Raw genomic sequence first — 16,912 nt, forward strand, 5'->3', positions numbered from 1 at the left:
GTACCTATGAGGTAGCTTTGACGCAGAACCATGAATCGGCCTTTTAAGGTGCAAAATGAAGCAAATTTGATCCAACATTAGGGATATTAAGGCCGTGGTCCAGGCACAAAGTGATTAGTTTTTGGATAGGATGCAAAAAGATCATTGTGAAGTTGAGCACTTTGTAACCTAACTTCACCTGCTAATGCACCCCACTTTCCTTTTATTCCTCTTTCAGAAAAGCTGACAGCATATCAGCGGGAGTTCCATGCCCTGAAAGAGCGCCTTCGTGTGGCAGAGCACAGGACGCTGCAGCGCTCGTCTGAGCTCAACAACATTCTTGAGCAGTTCAGACGCGCCATCGCCGAGACTAACAGCAGCAAAGATGCTCTCACAAACTTTTCAGGTAACGAACATATACAAAAACATCTGATGACTCATTAACTCTAACCAAGGTGTTCCACTGTTGAGTTAACATCAGAGCTGATTCAGTAATTTGTGTCCATCATATACTGAAGTGTTTTCTGTGAGTGAATTTGTCCTTGCATGACCTGTTGTAAAATCCAAAACATATACAGTACATGTATATCGTTATATTGGAACTATTGAATAAATAACAAAAAGAACTCTGATTTCCTTCTATGAGTCCCTCAGTTGATAATAAATATTGGATTCATTCTGTAGTTGTAGCATCACTGTCCTACCAGTGCACATTAGTGTCAACAGGTGCTACTTTAAAAACTCAGCAGCGCTGCTGAACTCATGTTTCTGTGACCTCTTTCAGATGAGACGCAGAAACTACTGAAGGAGCTCTCAAATAGGAAACAGCTCCAGGTGCCAAATATCTACCACCACCTGCCTCACCTTCTCAACAATGAGGGCAGCCTGCACCCAGCCGTGCAGGTTGGTCTTGGCCGCACGGGAGGTGAGAAGCTTATACGTACACTGCAAGTTTTGTACAACAGCAAGGCCCCTGGTTTATGAGAGGCCTTCTCTCCAGAATATGCATGCTCTTCCTACTCAAACACACTCAGGCCCCCAGAGATCCTTATTACACAAGGATGAGAATCAAGTCTCAACAAGTTTTCACTCAGGGAACTAGTTAGCAGCAAACATCCCCCCTGGACTGAGGTTTCCAATAATATCTTACTGATGAACACTGGCAGAGTTGAAGATGAACTGTAGAACTGTATGATCCCCTATTTAATTAGCAAATTATTTATTAAACAATGATTATATCTTGTATCTGTCTCTCTATCCTACTATGTTTTTCCTGACATGGTCTTGCACTTTGTTTAAATGCCTTTCTCTTGTTTTTTCTTCTCTCTTTTAATGTGAGGGAAAATACTCTTTAAAAAACTAAAGAAAAGTCACACAAAGTTTACTAAAGTAAATCCAGAAATTTCCCATGATAACATCACAGCAACCACATTTTTACTAAGCTAACTAAGTGCAATGCGTCCTGTCAAAGTTGTTGTCTGTCATCAGCCTCTTCTTTCATATGGATTATTTCACTCCTGTTTCCCTCTTCTCTTTTCGCCCCCATTTTTAGCAAACCCCATTTTAGAGGATTTTTAAGAGGATTATTTATCTGGCATTGTTGGGTGGATCTGGGACGTGAGGGAGGTGACTTTAATGGTGGCAACGGCTCAAATGGTGTTTCCAGCTCATTCCTAATGACAGTGACAGAGGGGGGAAACCGTCTAGACAAATTAGAGGAAAAGACGGAGGGACAAGTTGGACACAAATAGGAGTTTTTTGTCGCTGGCCCGTGGCCTGTTTGATTAATGAGTGCAAGGTATTCCCACGGGAAACAAGAAAAATGCAGGGGCCATTGTTGCCATCTTTCCAAGTCACTGCTGTCGAGCTTTCAGGAGTCTTTTTGGCTTCCTTTTAGAAATCTAAGATAGAACGTCTAGCCACTGATTATGTAGAGTTTGTTGCTGTCACCTGCTTTGTTCTCACCTACTTCCCACCCTAGGGTCCTGCCAGTTGTGTTGACTGCATTCACAGTTAAACTGCATGTACAAGCAGGAAGTGGTAGCACAACCAGCACAGAGGCTTTTTTAGCCCCTTCATCCTTGTGGATGCCACATGACATACTTGACAGGCCACTGGCAACTTTCTGCTCGAGGCCCCAACAGTGATTTTAATCTTTCCCTGTTTTCTGCTGCTAATAGTCTCTCGTTTTTTTTTCTCTGCTGGTCTAAGCATATCTGACATTCTCTTGATATTTATAGCTGTGCAAATTAGGCCATGATCCCACTTTAAAAATGAACAAGTATTATGAGGAAAAACAGCTCAGACACTCTACTTTCAAACTGTAGTACCACGTGTTAAAAAATCATCAGAGGGACTGTTTTACTAACATGGTTGGTGTGGGGCCTGGCTGAATCCCCTTTCATACAGAAGTCAATACGAGTATTATTGTGAACGCAGCCCTGCTAGTCCCAATCACACAGTCTTCAGCAAGTCGTCTACCTACCAACTTGTGCCCTTTTGCACTGTCAATACTCTGTTTGTTACTAAGTAACTTCAATTATACACAAGTATTTGTGTATTTTGACCAGCATGCCACAAGCTTTAATATATCTCTATTCATGCCCTTCTCTCTCCAGTCTGGAATTCCTTTAACAGTCATGACTGACTCTTCTGTTGGCCTGAGTGTAGAGAGTGTTGTTTCTGCTCAGGTGGTGCAAACTGCTTCTTTCTTCTTATTGCAAAGGCCTGCCACACGTGAAGTTTCATGAAATCCCTCAGGTTTCTCTGCTCTCCAGTAGATGTTGCCTGTGCAGTGACAAGAATATCATCCCTCAGGAGCTTCCCACTCACTGCTGTTAATCACGCTGCCAATATTGTTCTTTATAAAGCAATACTGATTTACAGACATGAAGATTTTGTTGCATCTGTGTGAGATAGGCATGAACAGATAAACTATCAATTGACAGTACTTAAACCTTCTATTTGCTTACTGCTTTTATTTCTATCTTTGTTATTGTTCTTTGAGCGAAGGGTTCAACATGGCAACCTTTGATTCTACCGAAAACTTAGTCAGTTCGAATGGCAGAAGTTGTGATCTCATTCAACAAGATCAATCTAGAACTTGATTTGTTTTTATTTTTATGAAATGGTTCAATGGATAAAGAAAGAAAGAGAAAGAAAATTGTTGTATCTGCCCCTTTATCCACATCTGCTCCAAAATTTGATAGGGTCTTCCCAAGCTCAGGCCCCATCCCTCCACCAAGTTTGGTAGAAATTAGTTCTGTAGTGTTTGTGTAAAAAAAATGGCATAAGACTTGGCTGAGAGCCATGATGAGAATTGGCTAATGACAACAGCAGAGGTTAGAGAAGCTGGAGGAATCAATCTAAATGCTTTAAAAATATTTTTTATGTCATTGAAATATAGCAACCAGTGTACTGCGGCAACAGCTTGCATTGGAAAACATTGATATTTGTTAGCTTTGAAACAGAAGCAGTTATAAAAATATTTTATTCTAACATGAGACTCCTTGATGCCTAAATTGCCCACAAAACATTGCAGTTGTGATTTTCTTAAGTCACCAAAAACAGATGAATTAATCAATCAAAATGTTAAAAAGAAATCTCCCTGCCCGTTGATCAGAATACTTTTTCATACCAATAATCAATAGAATATTCCACTGTGACCAGATATGTTTTTTCAATTTAATTCAACATTGTTTACATTATAATTTACAAAAATGTATCTAGTGATGTCAGTTCCTGTCTTGACACGAGACCTAACCTTAAATAATGCAACAAGTCAAGCTGGACAGATTCTGCTGCACATTGAAAGCAGAAAGACACAGTCGAACACTTGCTTCTTTCATATGGAATGCCATGCCAAATCACTTCTTTTCATTGATTGAGTGAAGCGGGCAGACTGATCTAGGGACACGGGGAGGGGCAGTCCTGCTCCAGCTGCGAGTACATGCGTTATCACTCACTCACTGTCTTGCACTGTCCCTTACTCTGTCACTCTCTGTCTCTTTTCCTTCCTCCCACATTCTCCTTTCATCCTCGACCTACTTTCTTGGTGGTGGTGGTGGGTGTCGCTATACAACACGGAGCTCAGTGTGAGAAACACAAAGCAAAACTGGGACCGATTCTCCACGCTGCACAGATCACTCTGGGGGATTGCACCCTTTTCTCATGTCCACTGCACCGCTCCCTCATTCTGCACCTCAAGTTTTTGTTTTGTGCCTTTTGTTGAGGCCCCTTGCACCCTCGCAATCCCCTCAATCAGCAGCTTTTCCCTTTTTAAACCGTACACACACACCAACACGCACACATTAGCCTCGGTCCGTGTGTTTCATAATCATTACCATCCCCTATAGAGCCAGTTGTTAGCTGCTTCCATTAGGACAAAACTTGAACTTGCTTTCCTTTCTCTGGTATGAAAACAAGCATTATCCAAAGCTTCCTTCTGTAGATTGTGGCCCACGGATATGAATTCAGTTTAGAGCAAATTCAACATGTATAGAAGAGAAAGCTAAACATGAAAATATACAGTACACAAGTTATTAGGCAATTTCATGCTGCTGTCTTGACTTATTTTCTTTTAAACGCTGATTGATTGTCAAACAAGTTGTTCCTCGGCACATATGCATCTCCACCCCTGTTTATGCTCTCTGCTATCTCATCCTCTTACTCTCTCTTTCCCCTGGTGAAAGTGATCCTTGTAGTCTACTGAGTACAATGAACTGGGTTTGTGTTGGTTACAGTCCATTGTACTTCTCCCAGTCTCGTGTAGTTTAGGGGGAAATCTCTCCATCATAAAGAAGAGGCCGCTTGTTTTGCCGCTCCAAGCCTCACACAATAGGGTCAATAAGAAGATGACAATAGACTCTCTTTTCCTCTTTCCATGTCTCGCCGCTGTGTCACTCGACCAGTCTGCTCTCTGCTCAGTCTCTCTCCTTTAGCTCAGACGTGGGGATTACTTCCTTGGTGGAGGTAATACATTTGTTTGTTCGTAGGCTGATTTATTTGCAAGCAAGATGATGCAAAAACTACAGATTTTCACAGAACTTGGTGGAAGGATGCAGTATGAGTTAGGGAAGAACCCATTCATTTTTTGGGGGGGGGGATCCAGGAACACTTTCTCTAACATTGCGCAATTGAGTGTTTTCAAGATTTCATCCTTTTACCCTGTGAATAATTCAGGGTCTTGATGAAAAGGCACATTTAGGTAAACTGATATCTATGAGCATGTGCAATTTGGTGCAGCTTGATTGAATTTGGGGGCCTTAGTGGAGGTATGAGCACTACTGAGGGACATTGTAGTTACTTAGTTGTTCAACAGAAAAGTAGTTGAAGACAATGTCGATAATTTATTAATCTTTTAGTCATCCGGTAGAACTCTTTTTAGCCTCTGGTTGGATTTAATGCATTTTTCAGTTTCTAAAATTGGTGTACATACTGTACCTTTGTGATTTAATAGATTCTTATTTAACCAATTCAATTAAAAGAGAGATAAATCAGTAAGGATAATATCGTATCGTCATCAAATTATAGGGGTCTGATCTTCTCTGGTCATTGCTCTCTGTTGCTTTAGTCTGTCAAACCTCCTGTTGAATTTAACAACATGTTGCTGATCTCAGAGTAAAGGATGATCTTTTGTTAATGCCAGTTATTAAACAATAATATATAATACAAATGGTTGATTCTTTTATTAATTACTATTATAAGATTATGTAAGATTCAACAAAAGAACATGCAGCATATTAGTGCAGCTGCATTGCAAACTACTTCGTCCTTTCTACTTCCATCTGTCAGTCCATGCCAGAACTTCTGCTCTTGATTTAGGCTGGTGTAATCTGTTGGTGTCCGACAAAACGATTATTTGGTCTTGGAGCCACTTGATTTAATATCCTTCCTGATTGTCACCACATGCTTATCTCTCTTTTTCTCAGTTACCATGGTGATGGGGATTCCCACAGTGAAGCGGAAGGTGAAGTCTTATCTGTCAGAGACGCTGCGTTCGCTAATAGACAAGCTGTCACCAGAGGAGAAACTTGACTGTGTTATTATTGTCTTTGTTGGGGAGGTGAGATCCTATAATCCAAACAGTATGTGTCATCACATGATTCTTTTACACACTGAACAAAAAATGTGATAATAAGGGGTCAACATGTCTAAACTCTTCCTGGTTGATCTCTGCAGACTGACGTGGACTATGTTCACAGCGTAGTTGCTGTCCTGGAGAAAGAGTGAGTACATTTCTCTGCTCCCTGCCAGACGCACAAAAAGATGGAAATGTTGTGAATGATTGAAAAAGACCCTGATTCAGAGAAAAGTGTGTATCTCTGTTCGACTTGTTGACATCACCAGTGACTCTCTTTCCTCAGGTTTTCTACAGAGCTGAGTTCAGGCTTGCTGGAGGTGATTTCCCCTCCAGCCACCTATTACCCTGAGCTCACCAACCTCAAGGAGACATTTGGAGACTCCAGAGAGAGAGTCAGGTAAGCAGTTCACCTCGCCAAGACGTCTGTGTTATCAGCGTGTTCAGTGCTGACATTTAATTATGCAAAATGTGATAGAAATCATTATGGAAATCTAGAGCAACCAGCCCTGGGAGAAATGAAATGCAGGAGAGCTGCAGAAAAAAAGTAGAAGGATGAGTCAGGGGGAAAGTGGGAGTGAACGAGCGAGCGAGAGATTTTTACAGAGGCTGCTCGGGTACTTGGTATTCCACAGGCATTTCTCAAAGTCGGATCAAGGTCATCAGCAGCAGCACCCTCTATCTCTTTCTCTCTGTAGTGCTCGCTCTCATTATCTTCTGTGCTTACCTTCTCTTTATAGTGTGCTAACTACGGGCTTCATTAGAAATCTGCTTATGGTGCAGTTTGTGCTGACTACTTACAGTATGTACTTGGGTAATAGCCTTTAGGACTATTTGTGTGTGTGGGTGTCTGTGAGCACAGATGCTAATCTGAGCTTTATCTTGTTCAACATTGGCCCATGGTACACACTAATGTTGTGTGGGTGTGCAGGCACTCGTGCATTGACTCTGGTCAGTGACACATGAAAAGTTTTAAAAGATGTCCTCTTTGCTGAAACTGCAGCAACACTGAACCACCTGGTTGAGGTGAAGTGCATGTTCATCATCTGTGCCCTCAAATTCAAATTAGTGGTGTCTGTTCACCTGACTGGAGTGTAAGAGTGTGTGCATATGTGTGTGTACTTCTTTTTGTTTCCCCTTAAGGACTTTTTCCAGCATAAGCACTGACCTTGTCAGGATCAGTAGGCCTCATGGGGACCAAAGAGTCCTAATGAGATCCTGGTTAAGGTTAGGGTTAAGCATGAATTGGTTATCATTAAGGTTAGGTTTCAGGCTGTCCACAATGAATGGTAGTCAATATGAAGTCCCAATAAGGATAGCTGTACAAACCTGTGTGTGTACCACCTCTCACACCTGTTCTCTGGAGGCATCGTGAACACCTGCAGCTCTCAGCCAACAGCAGCGGGTCCATCTGCAGCGAGGGCAGATCCTTCAGATCAAACAGTTACTGTGACAGCATTGGTTTATAAATGATTCAAATAGCGTCTGCTGTCGTAACATGCAGGAAACCTGGGAGCACCAGATTTGCACAGTTTTGCTTTTTGAATGTGAAGCAGGGACTTTGACATGCTTTTCAATGGTATAATATTTCACCTTACAGTGGCTCAGCTTTCATGTTTGTCGATTTGTTTCTGCTTTGTTTAGATGGAGAACCAAGCAGAATCTGGACTATTCCTTCCTCATGATGTACGCTGTGAGCAAAGGGGTTTATTATGTCCAGGTATGTCCTTAAAATAATAAATTTTCCCATAGCAACTTGTTGGAGTGTATTTTAAGAAAGGTTCTGTAGACAATTACTCTCAAGTATCAGCGTGAAAACCTTTTCTCTGCAAACACTGATGTGCTCTTAGACTGAAGCACGTCATCCCAAATTAAAACACAGCGAGTACTTTAAGCAAATGTGTGTTGTTACAGCCTTTCTCCAGAACCAGTGTTGTTGTTGTTTGTTTTCAGACCGGAGTCGGTTTCACTTATTCTCAGCCTAATCCTCTTAGACATCTATAACTCTTATCCGTCTTCTTGGATTAAGTAGGCGTTCAATTGGGGAATGTTTACGTAAACATTGACTCTCTGCAGATTTGAAATTCTGGGAGCAGCCATTAGAGGTTGAATTTAACTGTGTTGTCAATCTTGCATCTGTGTGTCAATTGCATCATCTGCTCTCAGCTGGAGAGAAGAGGTATTGCCCCTCTGACATCTATTACTGCTTTAGATTAGTGTAGGCACTCAGCAGTGTCCTTTAGATCAGCTCGGAGTCATGTCCCCACGTGAACATAGAGGATTCTCCCTCCTGCTTTTCTCCCTTTCCATCAACAATAAACCCAACTATTTAATGTGGTTATTTCCATCTTACATTTCTTTTGTGTGACCCTCTGTTTCTTCAGCTGGAGGATGATATTGTGGCCAAGCCCAACTACTTTGCCACAATGAAGAACTTTGCCCTGCAGCTGTCGTCAGAGGACTGGATGATCCTGGAGTTCTCTCAGCTGGGCTTCATTGGTATGATCCATTAAACAGATATCGTTGCTCAGCATCCACAAAGGCTGTCAACAGTATTACAATTCCCTTGACAAGACGTTTACATACTGTAAGACTTGTCGAGTGAAATGCAGCATAGAAGTTTCACTCATTCAGAAGAACAGTGTGAGCAAGAGGAGAAGAGCTGAGGCGTAGGAAATCTGTCCATTACGTTACAGAAAACATTATAAAATCTGAACGTTAAATCAATAAAAGTTGTGCCATCCAACTGTAAGACCATGCTATTGAATAAAGACAGACAGAGAGCTTAGCAGCCAGTAAAGACAATATGGACCTTTTTTTTTATCTCCTTGGAAATTGGGTTATTGCTAAGTAATGTTAATTGGTCCGGATAAAGCAAATCCAAATGTATCCAAATCTATTCTTTTTACGGCCCAAATGTCAGTGATTAACGAAACCTATCCTGCATGATTTTATTAATATGCACCTTTGGGGTGTATATTGTACCCGTATACGGATCTGTGTTTAAATGTAAGTACTAAAATGTAATTGTATCATTAAAATGCTGAGTTTAACTAGACCAATTAAACCCTAGTTTGTTTGCTGCAACCAACTCTGAAAAGACTTAACATCCACAAAGCTGGATTCAGGTTCCCAGATGAGTTCATTACAGTCGATATAATGAATGATATGATATGAAAAGTGTCCTGCTTATCTTAATGCAGCTGTTCTTGGTCTGTTGTTCCTGAACATTTTGTATTTTATCAGTATCATCCTTCATCTGAATGGAACGTTTATAGTTTTGTAGATGGATTTTTGGCAATAAACATGATCAATGGTATCCTTGAGGGGAGCTGATAACCCTGGCTTTGTCCTCAGTTTTGCCGTTTTTGTCCTTCTATCTATTACAAAATATTTATTGGGCCAAATTTTGACCCTTACTTTTCTGCTAAAAAATTTACACAAAAATATCCTTCTGGTAAAATAGGAACATTCAACATGCTTCTAGCATCTACTCTTTTGTGGTCTAAACCTCGAAACATAGATTGAGATAGAGCCGCTGCCCACAAGTCTTTAAACTATTTATTTATTTTATTTTAAAAAAAAAAGTCCAGCCTTGAAGTGCTCGTTTGTAATATGAATTCCGGTTGATAATTGGTTATTAATGTGTGGTTTGCTCTGTACTGTGTTTTTCCTTCAGGAAAAATGTTCCAGGCTCCAGACCTAAACCTCATTGTTGAGTTCATCTTCATGTTCTATAAGGAGAAACCCATCGACTGGCTGCTGGACCATATTCTCTGGGTCAAAGTCTGCAATCCTGAAAAAGATGCGGTGTGTACTCTGATTGATTAATGCAAGACTAAAGTTCTCCATTGCTTTGATGGTTTTCTGTCAGTTGAATTCTGAAAGGCTGGGTATGAGATCCGTGTAGATACAAAGGGGGAGAAAAGGGAGGAGAGGTGGGTGTGACGCCGCAAAGCCAGCAGCCAACAGACAGGTGGAAGGTAAACAGACAGTTAATGACAAAATGTAAATATTCCTTTAGGATTTGCTTTATTTCTCCAACTGCCTCCACCCTTTTTACATAAAAACGGCACGGACAAACAAAGCAGCTAATTTAAAAAGCCAACATCACCCCCTTCTCTTCTAAGGAAAAAAAACCCAGACAGTGTGTACACACCTATACGTTCATTGCACAAGTTGGAGGATAGGAGGGGGGTTGTTGAAGGTCTGTGTGACAAAGACAAATGGTTAACATGGCTCACAGGTAAACTATGGGTGGGTCCCTTAGCAGAATTTTGCTTAACCACAAGTACATGCACACAGCAGAAAGAATTTGTAACCCCTTCCATTAATGTATGACGATTGGGTCTCATTCCCACTTTTCTTCTTTCCAGAAACATTGCGAGCGTCAGAAGTCCGGCCTACGTGTGCGGTTCAGACCCTCCTTATTTCAACACGTAGGACTTCATTCGTCTCTCGCAGGAAAGATCCAAAAACTCACAGTGAGTCTGCCACCCTCTGAGTCATTTGTTTTCAACCGCAGTTAATGCTACTTCCTGTGTAACACTGGCATCTGCCCTCTGTCTGCAGGACAAGGATTTCCTGAAGCCGCTGCTCCACAAGATGCACGTCAACCCACCAGCTGAGGTTTCAACATCGATGAAGGTCTCACTCCAGAGCTCCCATCCTTTTACTGTCGTCAAGTTCATACGAATAATTATAAAAACAAGAATAAATTGAATGTATTGTACACTAAAATATGAAAAGAAGAACATAAAAGTGAAAGCAGTGATCAGAACATTTGTGTTGTGTCACGCAGGTGTATCAGGGTCACACACTGGAGAAGACATACCTAGGAGAGGACTTCTTCTGGGCCATTACTCCGACTACAGGAGACTACGTCCTCTTCAAGTTTGACAGACCCGTTAGCATAGAGAGGTAGAGGAGCTTTTGCCTGTGTGGGATATGCTTCTGTGCACAGCTTCTTATCATTTCCTTTCAAACAAAATGATGACCATGCACATTACAGCCTATTTGCTCACACAGGCATATACAAAATCTTTCTTTTCACTTATTTCCTCCCGCTGCCTTTCACTGATTCAGGTTTAGATTCAGTGTGTGCGCTGTGTCATGTGCTGTGTGTCTCCGGGGATCAGGTTGAGTTAATGAGAGTGCTCTAAAATAAGCATTCACAGACCAGCCTCCTACTCTCTGTGGAGCCGGGGTAGAAAGGGAGCAAGACAGTGAATGTGAAGGGAGCAGTAAGCGAGACTGACGGCTCAGAGCACAGCTGAAAAGGTTGTCAGCTGACATTGGGACGAGAAGTGGGGTACATCCGGGACACCCGCCAGCATATTGAAGGGGCAACATACAGAGAGACATATAACCATTCATACTTGCATTCACACCTACGGTCAATTTAGAGGCTACAATTAACCTACCTCCAATCTACCCTCTTGTAACGATTTTATTTGAGCGGTGACTACGTTTACATGGTCTCCAATAATCTGACTATTGACCATCAATCAATCAAATTTTATTTGTAAAGCCCTAATCACAAATCATAATTTGTTTTATAGGGCCTAACCCTAACCTTTTATTCAGATTATTTTCTTAATCTGGTTAAAATCCAAATATTGGTGTCCATGTAGAAGTGGCAGTGAGTGGGAAAGGGGCCGTCTTGTGTTCCACCGTGTTTGTAGAGTTGAGGCTGTTTTTGAGTGACACCAGTGACACTGGCTCAAACTGTATTGTAACGAACGTTCAGTGATCATTTCTGCAGCAGAACTCAAAAACCATTTGTAATATTTGATGAAACTTCATAATTATGTTAATCAGATAGTGAAATGGTGCCTTTTAATAATTTAGTTTTCATGAAATTTAAATTTTTTTCCTGTATTTCCATGGCAACGAGCTTGACTTGGCCAAATTGAGAATACGCTCTCAACTCAGACCTTTTCACCAGTAAGCAAAACCGTGTGGATATGAAGGGATTAACATGTTATCACTGACACTGAGTTACGGGATCACTTAATACTCAACACCTGCACACTAAATAAACACTATATTAAGACAAACAGGAGCAATCCTGTTGGCAGCTCTCAGGTTGTAGTTAGGAACAAAATTCTCAATGTATGTTTATTATCACCTAAAATGATATAAAACAATATTACATGCATTTCTTGTGTACCTTTATGATTGTGTGGTTTTTATATTACAATTCTTGATCACTGAGTGAAATACTATGACTGTGATAGCAACAAATGATCTGCTCTTTGAAGTATTCTGGGCGCCGCAGGGAAATGTCACCTACTGACGACTATTGTTTATGATCTGGCACTGCTTCACAGATGCACTGCATTTATTCACAAAAAGGCAAGCATCATAACTTATTCCCTCTTTGAATGTTGCCAACCTCAAACCCCAAATCCAAAGCTACCAGTGAAGCTCATATTTCCTCCCTCTGATCACGCCTTTTGAATTCAAAGCATCCTGTTAAAGCTGTCTGCAAAACCACGTTTCATTTCATGGACATAACTTGATGGCCACAGGTGATTTGATATTCTGTGTGTGTGTGTGTTTGTGTGTTTGTTTGTGGTGCCAGAATGACTACCTGCTGGTGTAAATATTCAAATAAATGCGTTTTATTTGAATTGCAGGTTCCTGTTTCGCAGTGGTAACCAGGAGCACCCAGGGGACAAAATCGAGAACACCACAGTGGAAATACTGCCCGTCTTGGTAGGGATACACATACACACACATGCACGCACACACTCACAGTCCGTCAACCTTCTGTGGTGTGATGTGGAAACGGCTCTGATTAGATTACATCGAGTGGTTGCTCTTAGGAACGAAGCGCATTGATTATTGACAGGAATGTGAGCGTGACAGAATCGTTTGCTCTGCCAGAGGCGATCCTTTCTGACATTGTGATCCACACCTCCAGCGTAGGCACAGAATCTAGTACCTGTTCTGCTAAGTGCTGCTCAAATGACAAAATCATTTAGATCTGAATTTGTGTCTAACATTTTTTATTTTTCTGACCATCTTCTACTGTGTTGGTATGACAGGAGAGTCGACTACAGACCAAAGAGAAGTACAAACGAACAGAGGACCGCTTTTACAGAATCGGTATGTGAGTCTTTTATCACCATGTGTGTTAGTGCATGCAAACACTGACACTGAGATCAGATTACACACTCGTGTCAATGGTGCCTAGAGTTACAGGCACTGAACACAATGTGACATTTTTTAATCTGAACTTTTCTGCTCTTTCTTTTGTCACTTTGACCTCTTATTGTTTTGTTTTTGCTTAAATATTTTTGTATTTTTTGTGTTCTTTTGTTATTATTTATCCTTGTTAATAATATAAAACTAGAATGGCGCTCAGAAGAATTCATTAGGGTATAAATTCTTCTGAGCACCATTGTAGTTGTATATTATAACAAGGAGCATTAAATAAAAACACAAGGCCCCTTATTTAATCCATTTAAATTCACTAGATCCGATTTTATGTGGATCTGCACCAAATTACAACACTCATAAATATCAGTCCTTTAAAGAGTTCGGATTTCTTTTTAACAGATCCATGAATTCTTCTCTGAATAATCAAGGACAATGTTAAAAAAAGCACCAAAAAATTCTTTGATCCATCATCTGATCCCAATCTGCACCAAAATTTATTGGGTTCCTGACCATACCACATCCTTCCAGCACATTTATGGAAAATCAGTTGAGTAGTTTTGCGTAATCTTGCTAACTAACTATCAAACAAACAAACGCAGATAAAACAATAACCTCTTGTTGTGGGTAACAACAAACAAAAACAGATAACGGTCATGTGCTAAAATGTATTTGTTGAATAAATTCCAGTAAATCAGTGAAGATTTTTTTTTCTCACTTAGTTCTCTGAAGTATTGGCCAAGTGGTCTTTGTGAATGATTTATAGTTTCTCATATTTGCTTTTCTCTCTGTTGGTTTTCTTTAAACACACAGGTCAGTTTGAGAGGGGTGTCGCAGAAGGGGCTGTAGATCCTTCCTTCAATCCTATCCTGGCACTTCGGCTCTCAGTTATCAAAGACTCTGCTGTGTGGGCCATCCTCAGTGAAGTAAGCCAATCAAACACCACACCTGTTAGCCTCTTGTCCAACCACTTAATAAGTAATACCACTTGCTCCAGATGCACTGCTTACTTGTTTCGTCTTACTAACAAGTGTGACGCTCTCCTCTCCTCCTGCAGATACATATAAAGAGGATAACTGGCTGACTGTTCTGGAGGGGGAACATGAATCATGGCCCCTGGGGGACCAAAATCTCCTAGACTGCTTACGCAGGGCCTCTGGCACCTAGCAACCAGCAGTGAACTCATTAGAGCACACTAGAGTTGCTCGTCTGAGGAAATCCACCTCTCTGTCCCATCCCCCGCCTCTCCTAATGTACCTTGTTATTTTGCTTGTCATCGATCGATTTCCCCCTTTCTTTCTTTCTGCATCTCTCCCTCACTCTTGTGCTCTTAATTAGTGTGTGAGATTGTGAAAACTACTGTCTGAAGAACAACAGCAGAGTGCGTGAAGACGTCGGTCCCCAGCTCTGGCTCTGAAAGATACTGTGTTGCTTGGAAGCTTTGAATACAATCAGAGAACGCCTGGACAAACAAGGAGAAATGATCACACGTGTGGAGAACCAGTCAGCTGGCCACCGTGAAGATGCTGCCAAATCCTTTCACCGTTACTCAATGCTGCCACCTTTGGGCGAGCTCGGGCATTGCACTGTCACTAGCGCCCCAGCAAAGCCCAATGTGATCAAGAATGTTGTCATCACTAATGGCCAGTTGTTCTCGGCGCTCTAGATCGACACCAGCCCAGACAAAATGATTTTCCTCCTCATTGAGTATTGTAAGTGTCACTCAAACGCTTCACTGGTCCTGAAACACAAACTCAGGATGAGCTTTTCAAAACTGTTCCCAAATCCTGCCCGCAGCCAGTTGGGGACAACTTTGACCTTCGGCTAGATTCGTGGTAATAACCCAGGTAATCGAGAAAATAAGATCATGACACCATATCTCTCTCACCTACTGTCTGATGGGCTGTGTACGACCTCAGTGTCCACTTTTAGTATACCAATCAGACATTGCCTTGGTGGGATTTTCCGAAGGAATATATTGATATATTATTACAGCTTTGACGATCTATGAAGGGGACTTAATTTATTTGAAATAAATCTTTAATTTGTACAAGAGGTAAAATATATTTTTATTCTATTGAGAGATGTTTATCCTAGGTCGGAATCAGTTTCATTTGTGTATTGTTGTTTATTTCTAAATTGCTATTGTAGATTTTATTTTCATGCTTACAGCTTCTTGTGAAATTGCTGTGTCGGCAAGTTGCAAGTTGGTCAGTTCAGTTTAATCCCTTTTTTTCACTTTTCACACTGAAATGTTTCAGGTGGGATCATTAATTTTCTCAGTTTAAACGCAAAAAGTTAGAAGAGTTGTGAAAAGATTATTTTGAAGTTGTCTTTGGTCAAATTAGAAAAATGTGCCTTATATCCAGCTTCGGTTAAAATTGTCTCAGCAAACATGATTCCAGTCTGTTCCCTCTGAGTTTTGTCTACACTTTGCTGGATATACTAATATTTTAAAAGTGACATACGGTCCAATTAGTGATTGTCAATAACAATATCTGTGTTATGCTGAGTTAAAGTGGCAAACGGATATTTTTTTGTACCAGGTTACCATCTGAAAACAGCATGATTTGCACTGCTTTTTTCACTTTTATGTTACCATCAGACCCCTCACCATTGTACTCAAATGTCCCATATTCACACGTGAGATGCTTATTGCTCTGAATCCTCTGAAATCCACTTCACAATTCATTTTGTCCAATCCCGCATCTTGGTTTTTGATTGGACAGAATATCATGACTACTGATCATTGCAGAGTGGAGTGCGTCTTTGTGGTTTGATTTGGCTGAGGTGTCGTTCTTTTTACTGATTATAAATCTATGAGAACGGCAACTCTTTCTCTCTCACTCATGCTCTCTTGCTTCACTTAATAGTTTATTTAAATTCACTTAACAAGTTTTGTGTTTGTGTGTGGCCAATGTTCTGAGTATAAGCTATTTTTTTTAGGTGAAACTTAGCTTATTTTACACTTGGGTGGTTTACTCAAGGGGTTGTGAAGTGCCTTTGGTGGAAATTGATATGACAGTTGAGACTAAAAGTGCTTGTTCACATGCATGGTCATTATTTGTAATTTATAAACTGTTTTTTTCTTTTTGTTTGTTTTAGGGGTTGTTGTTTTTTGTGGGGGGATCAGAGCAGGCTCCCACACCTTCTGATCAAACTACCTAAGCTAAAGCTGGACTCACTTCCTGATTAGATTCTGTTTCTTGGGAGTGGATGGGGATTACTCCATGTCAATGTGTTGTTTTGAAAGGGTTAAGACTTTCAGTACTACTAACAGGTTCGGCTTCTGCCCCTTTACACTGCATCCACATACAGTCTGACACTGAAAGCATGAAGACAGCATGAACGGTTATGTGACCCTCTACTGTATTTGTGGAAAGTGGAGAGGAGGCAGCAAAAAAACAAACTCTTCTCATACGCAACAACCCCACGCCCATCAGTTCATGTGCCTTCATCATGAACAGTACATGTGAATGCCTGCATCTGATGATTTTACATCATTTTTCATGGACATCTTTGAAATAAACGATAAAAGTTCTTAGAAGTCATGACCATTTTTTTTTTGTGTGTGTCGAGATTTGGTTTCTTCTTGCATCACTCATACCATCTGCATCACCAGGTCCGAAGTAAAAGAAATGCTTTTTGTCATGTTTATGAATTCATTTGACAACATTGCAATATGACTGC

At 40.8% G+C, this 16,912-nt stretch overlaps 1 protein-coding gene across 1 annotated transcript in view; it reads left to right on the forward strand.

The window, feature by feature from the left end:
* Positions 1 to 16,769, forward strand: part of mgat4a (alpha-1,3-mannosyl-glycoprotein 4-beta-N-acetylglucosaminyltransferase A) — a 35,033-nt gene extending 18,264 nt beyond the window's left edge. The window contains exons 2-16 of the mRNA XM_034573186.1: positions 218 to 385; positions 764 to 904; positions 5,910 to 6,043; positions 6,160 to 6,206; positions 6,345 to 6,458; positions 7,703 to 7,778; positions 8,443 to 8,557; positions 9,738 to 9,868; positions 10,435 to 10,542; positions 10,631 to 10,705; positions 10,860 to 10,978; positions 12,700 to 12,778; positions 13,111 to 13,171; positions 14,036 to 14,148; positions 14,280 to 16,769. Of these exons, the coding sequence (XP_034429077.1) occupies positions 218 to 385; positions 764 to 904; positions 5,910 to 6,043; positions 6,160 to 6,206; positions 6,345 to 6,458; positions 7,703 to 7,778; positions 8,443 to 8,557; positions 9,738 to 9,868; positions 10,435 to 10,542; positions 10,631 to 10,705; positions 10,860 to 10,978; positions 12,700 to 12,778; positions 13,111 to 13,171; positions 14,036 to 14,148; positions 14,280 to 14,306 (1,508 nt within the window). The 3' untranslated portion in view covers positions 14,307 to 16,769. The remainder of the gene's footprint in view (positions 1 to 217; positions 386 to 763; positions 905 to 5,909; positions 6,044 to 6,159; positions 6,207 to 6,344; positions 6,459 to 7,702; positions 7,779 to 8,442; positions 8,558 to 9,737; positions 9,869 to 10,434; positions 10,543 to 10,630; positions 10,706 to 10,859; positions 10,979 to 12,699; positions 12,779 to 13,110; positions 13,172 to 14,035; positions 14,149 to 14,279) is intronic.
* Positions 16,770 to 16,912: the final 143 nt, after the last annotated feature.

Source organism: Hippoglossus hippoglossus, chromosome 21 (assembly GCF_009819705.1).
Source record: "Hippoglossus hippoglossus isolate fHipHip1 chromosome 21, fHipHip1.pri, whole genome shotgun sequence".
In the NCBI taxonomy this organism is placed as follows: domain Eukaryota; kingdom Metazoa; phylum Chordata; class Actinopteri; order Pleuronectiformes; family Pleuronectidae; genus Hippoglossus; species Hippoglossus hippoglossus.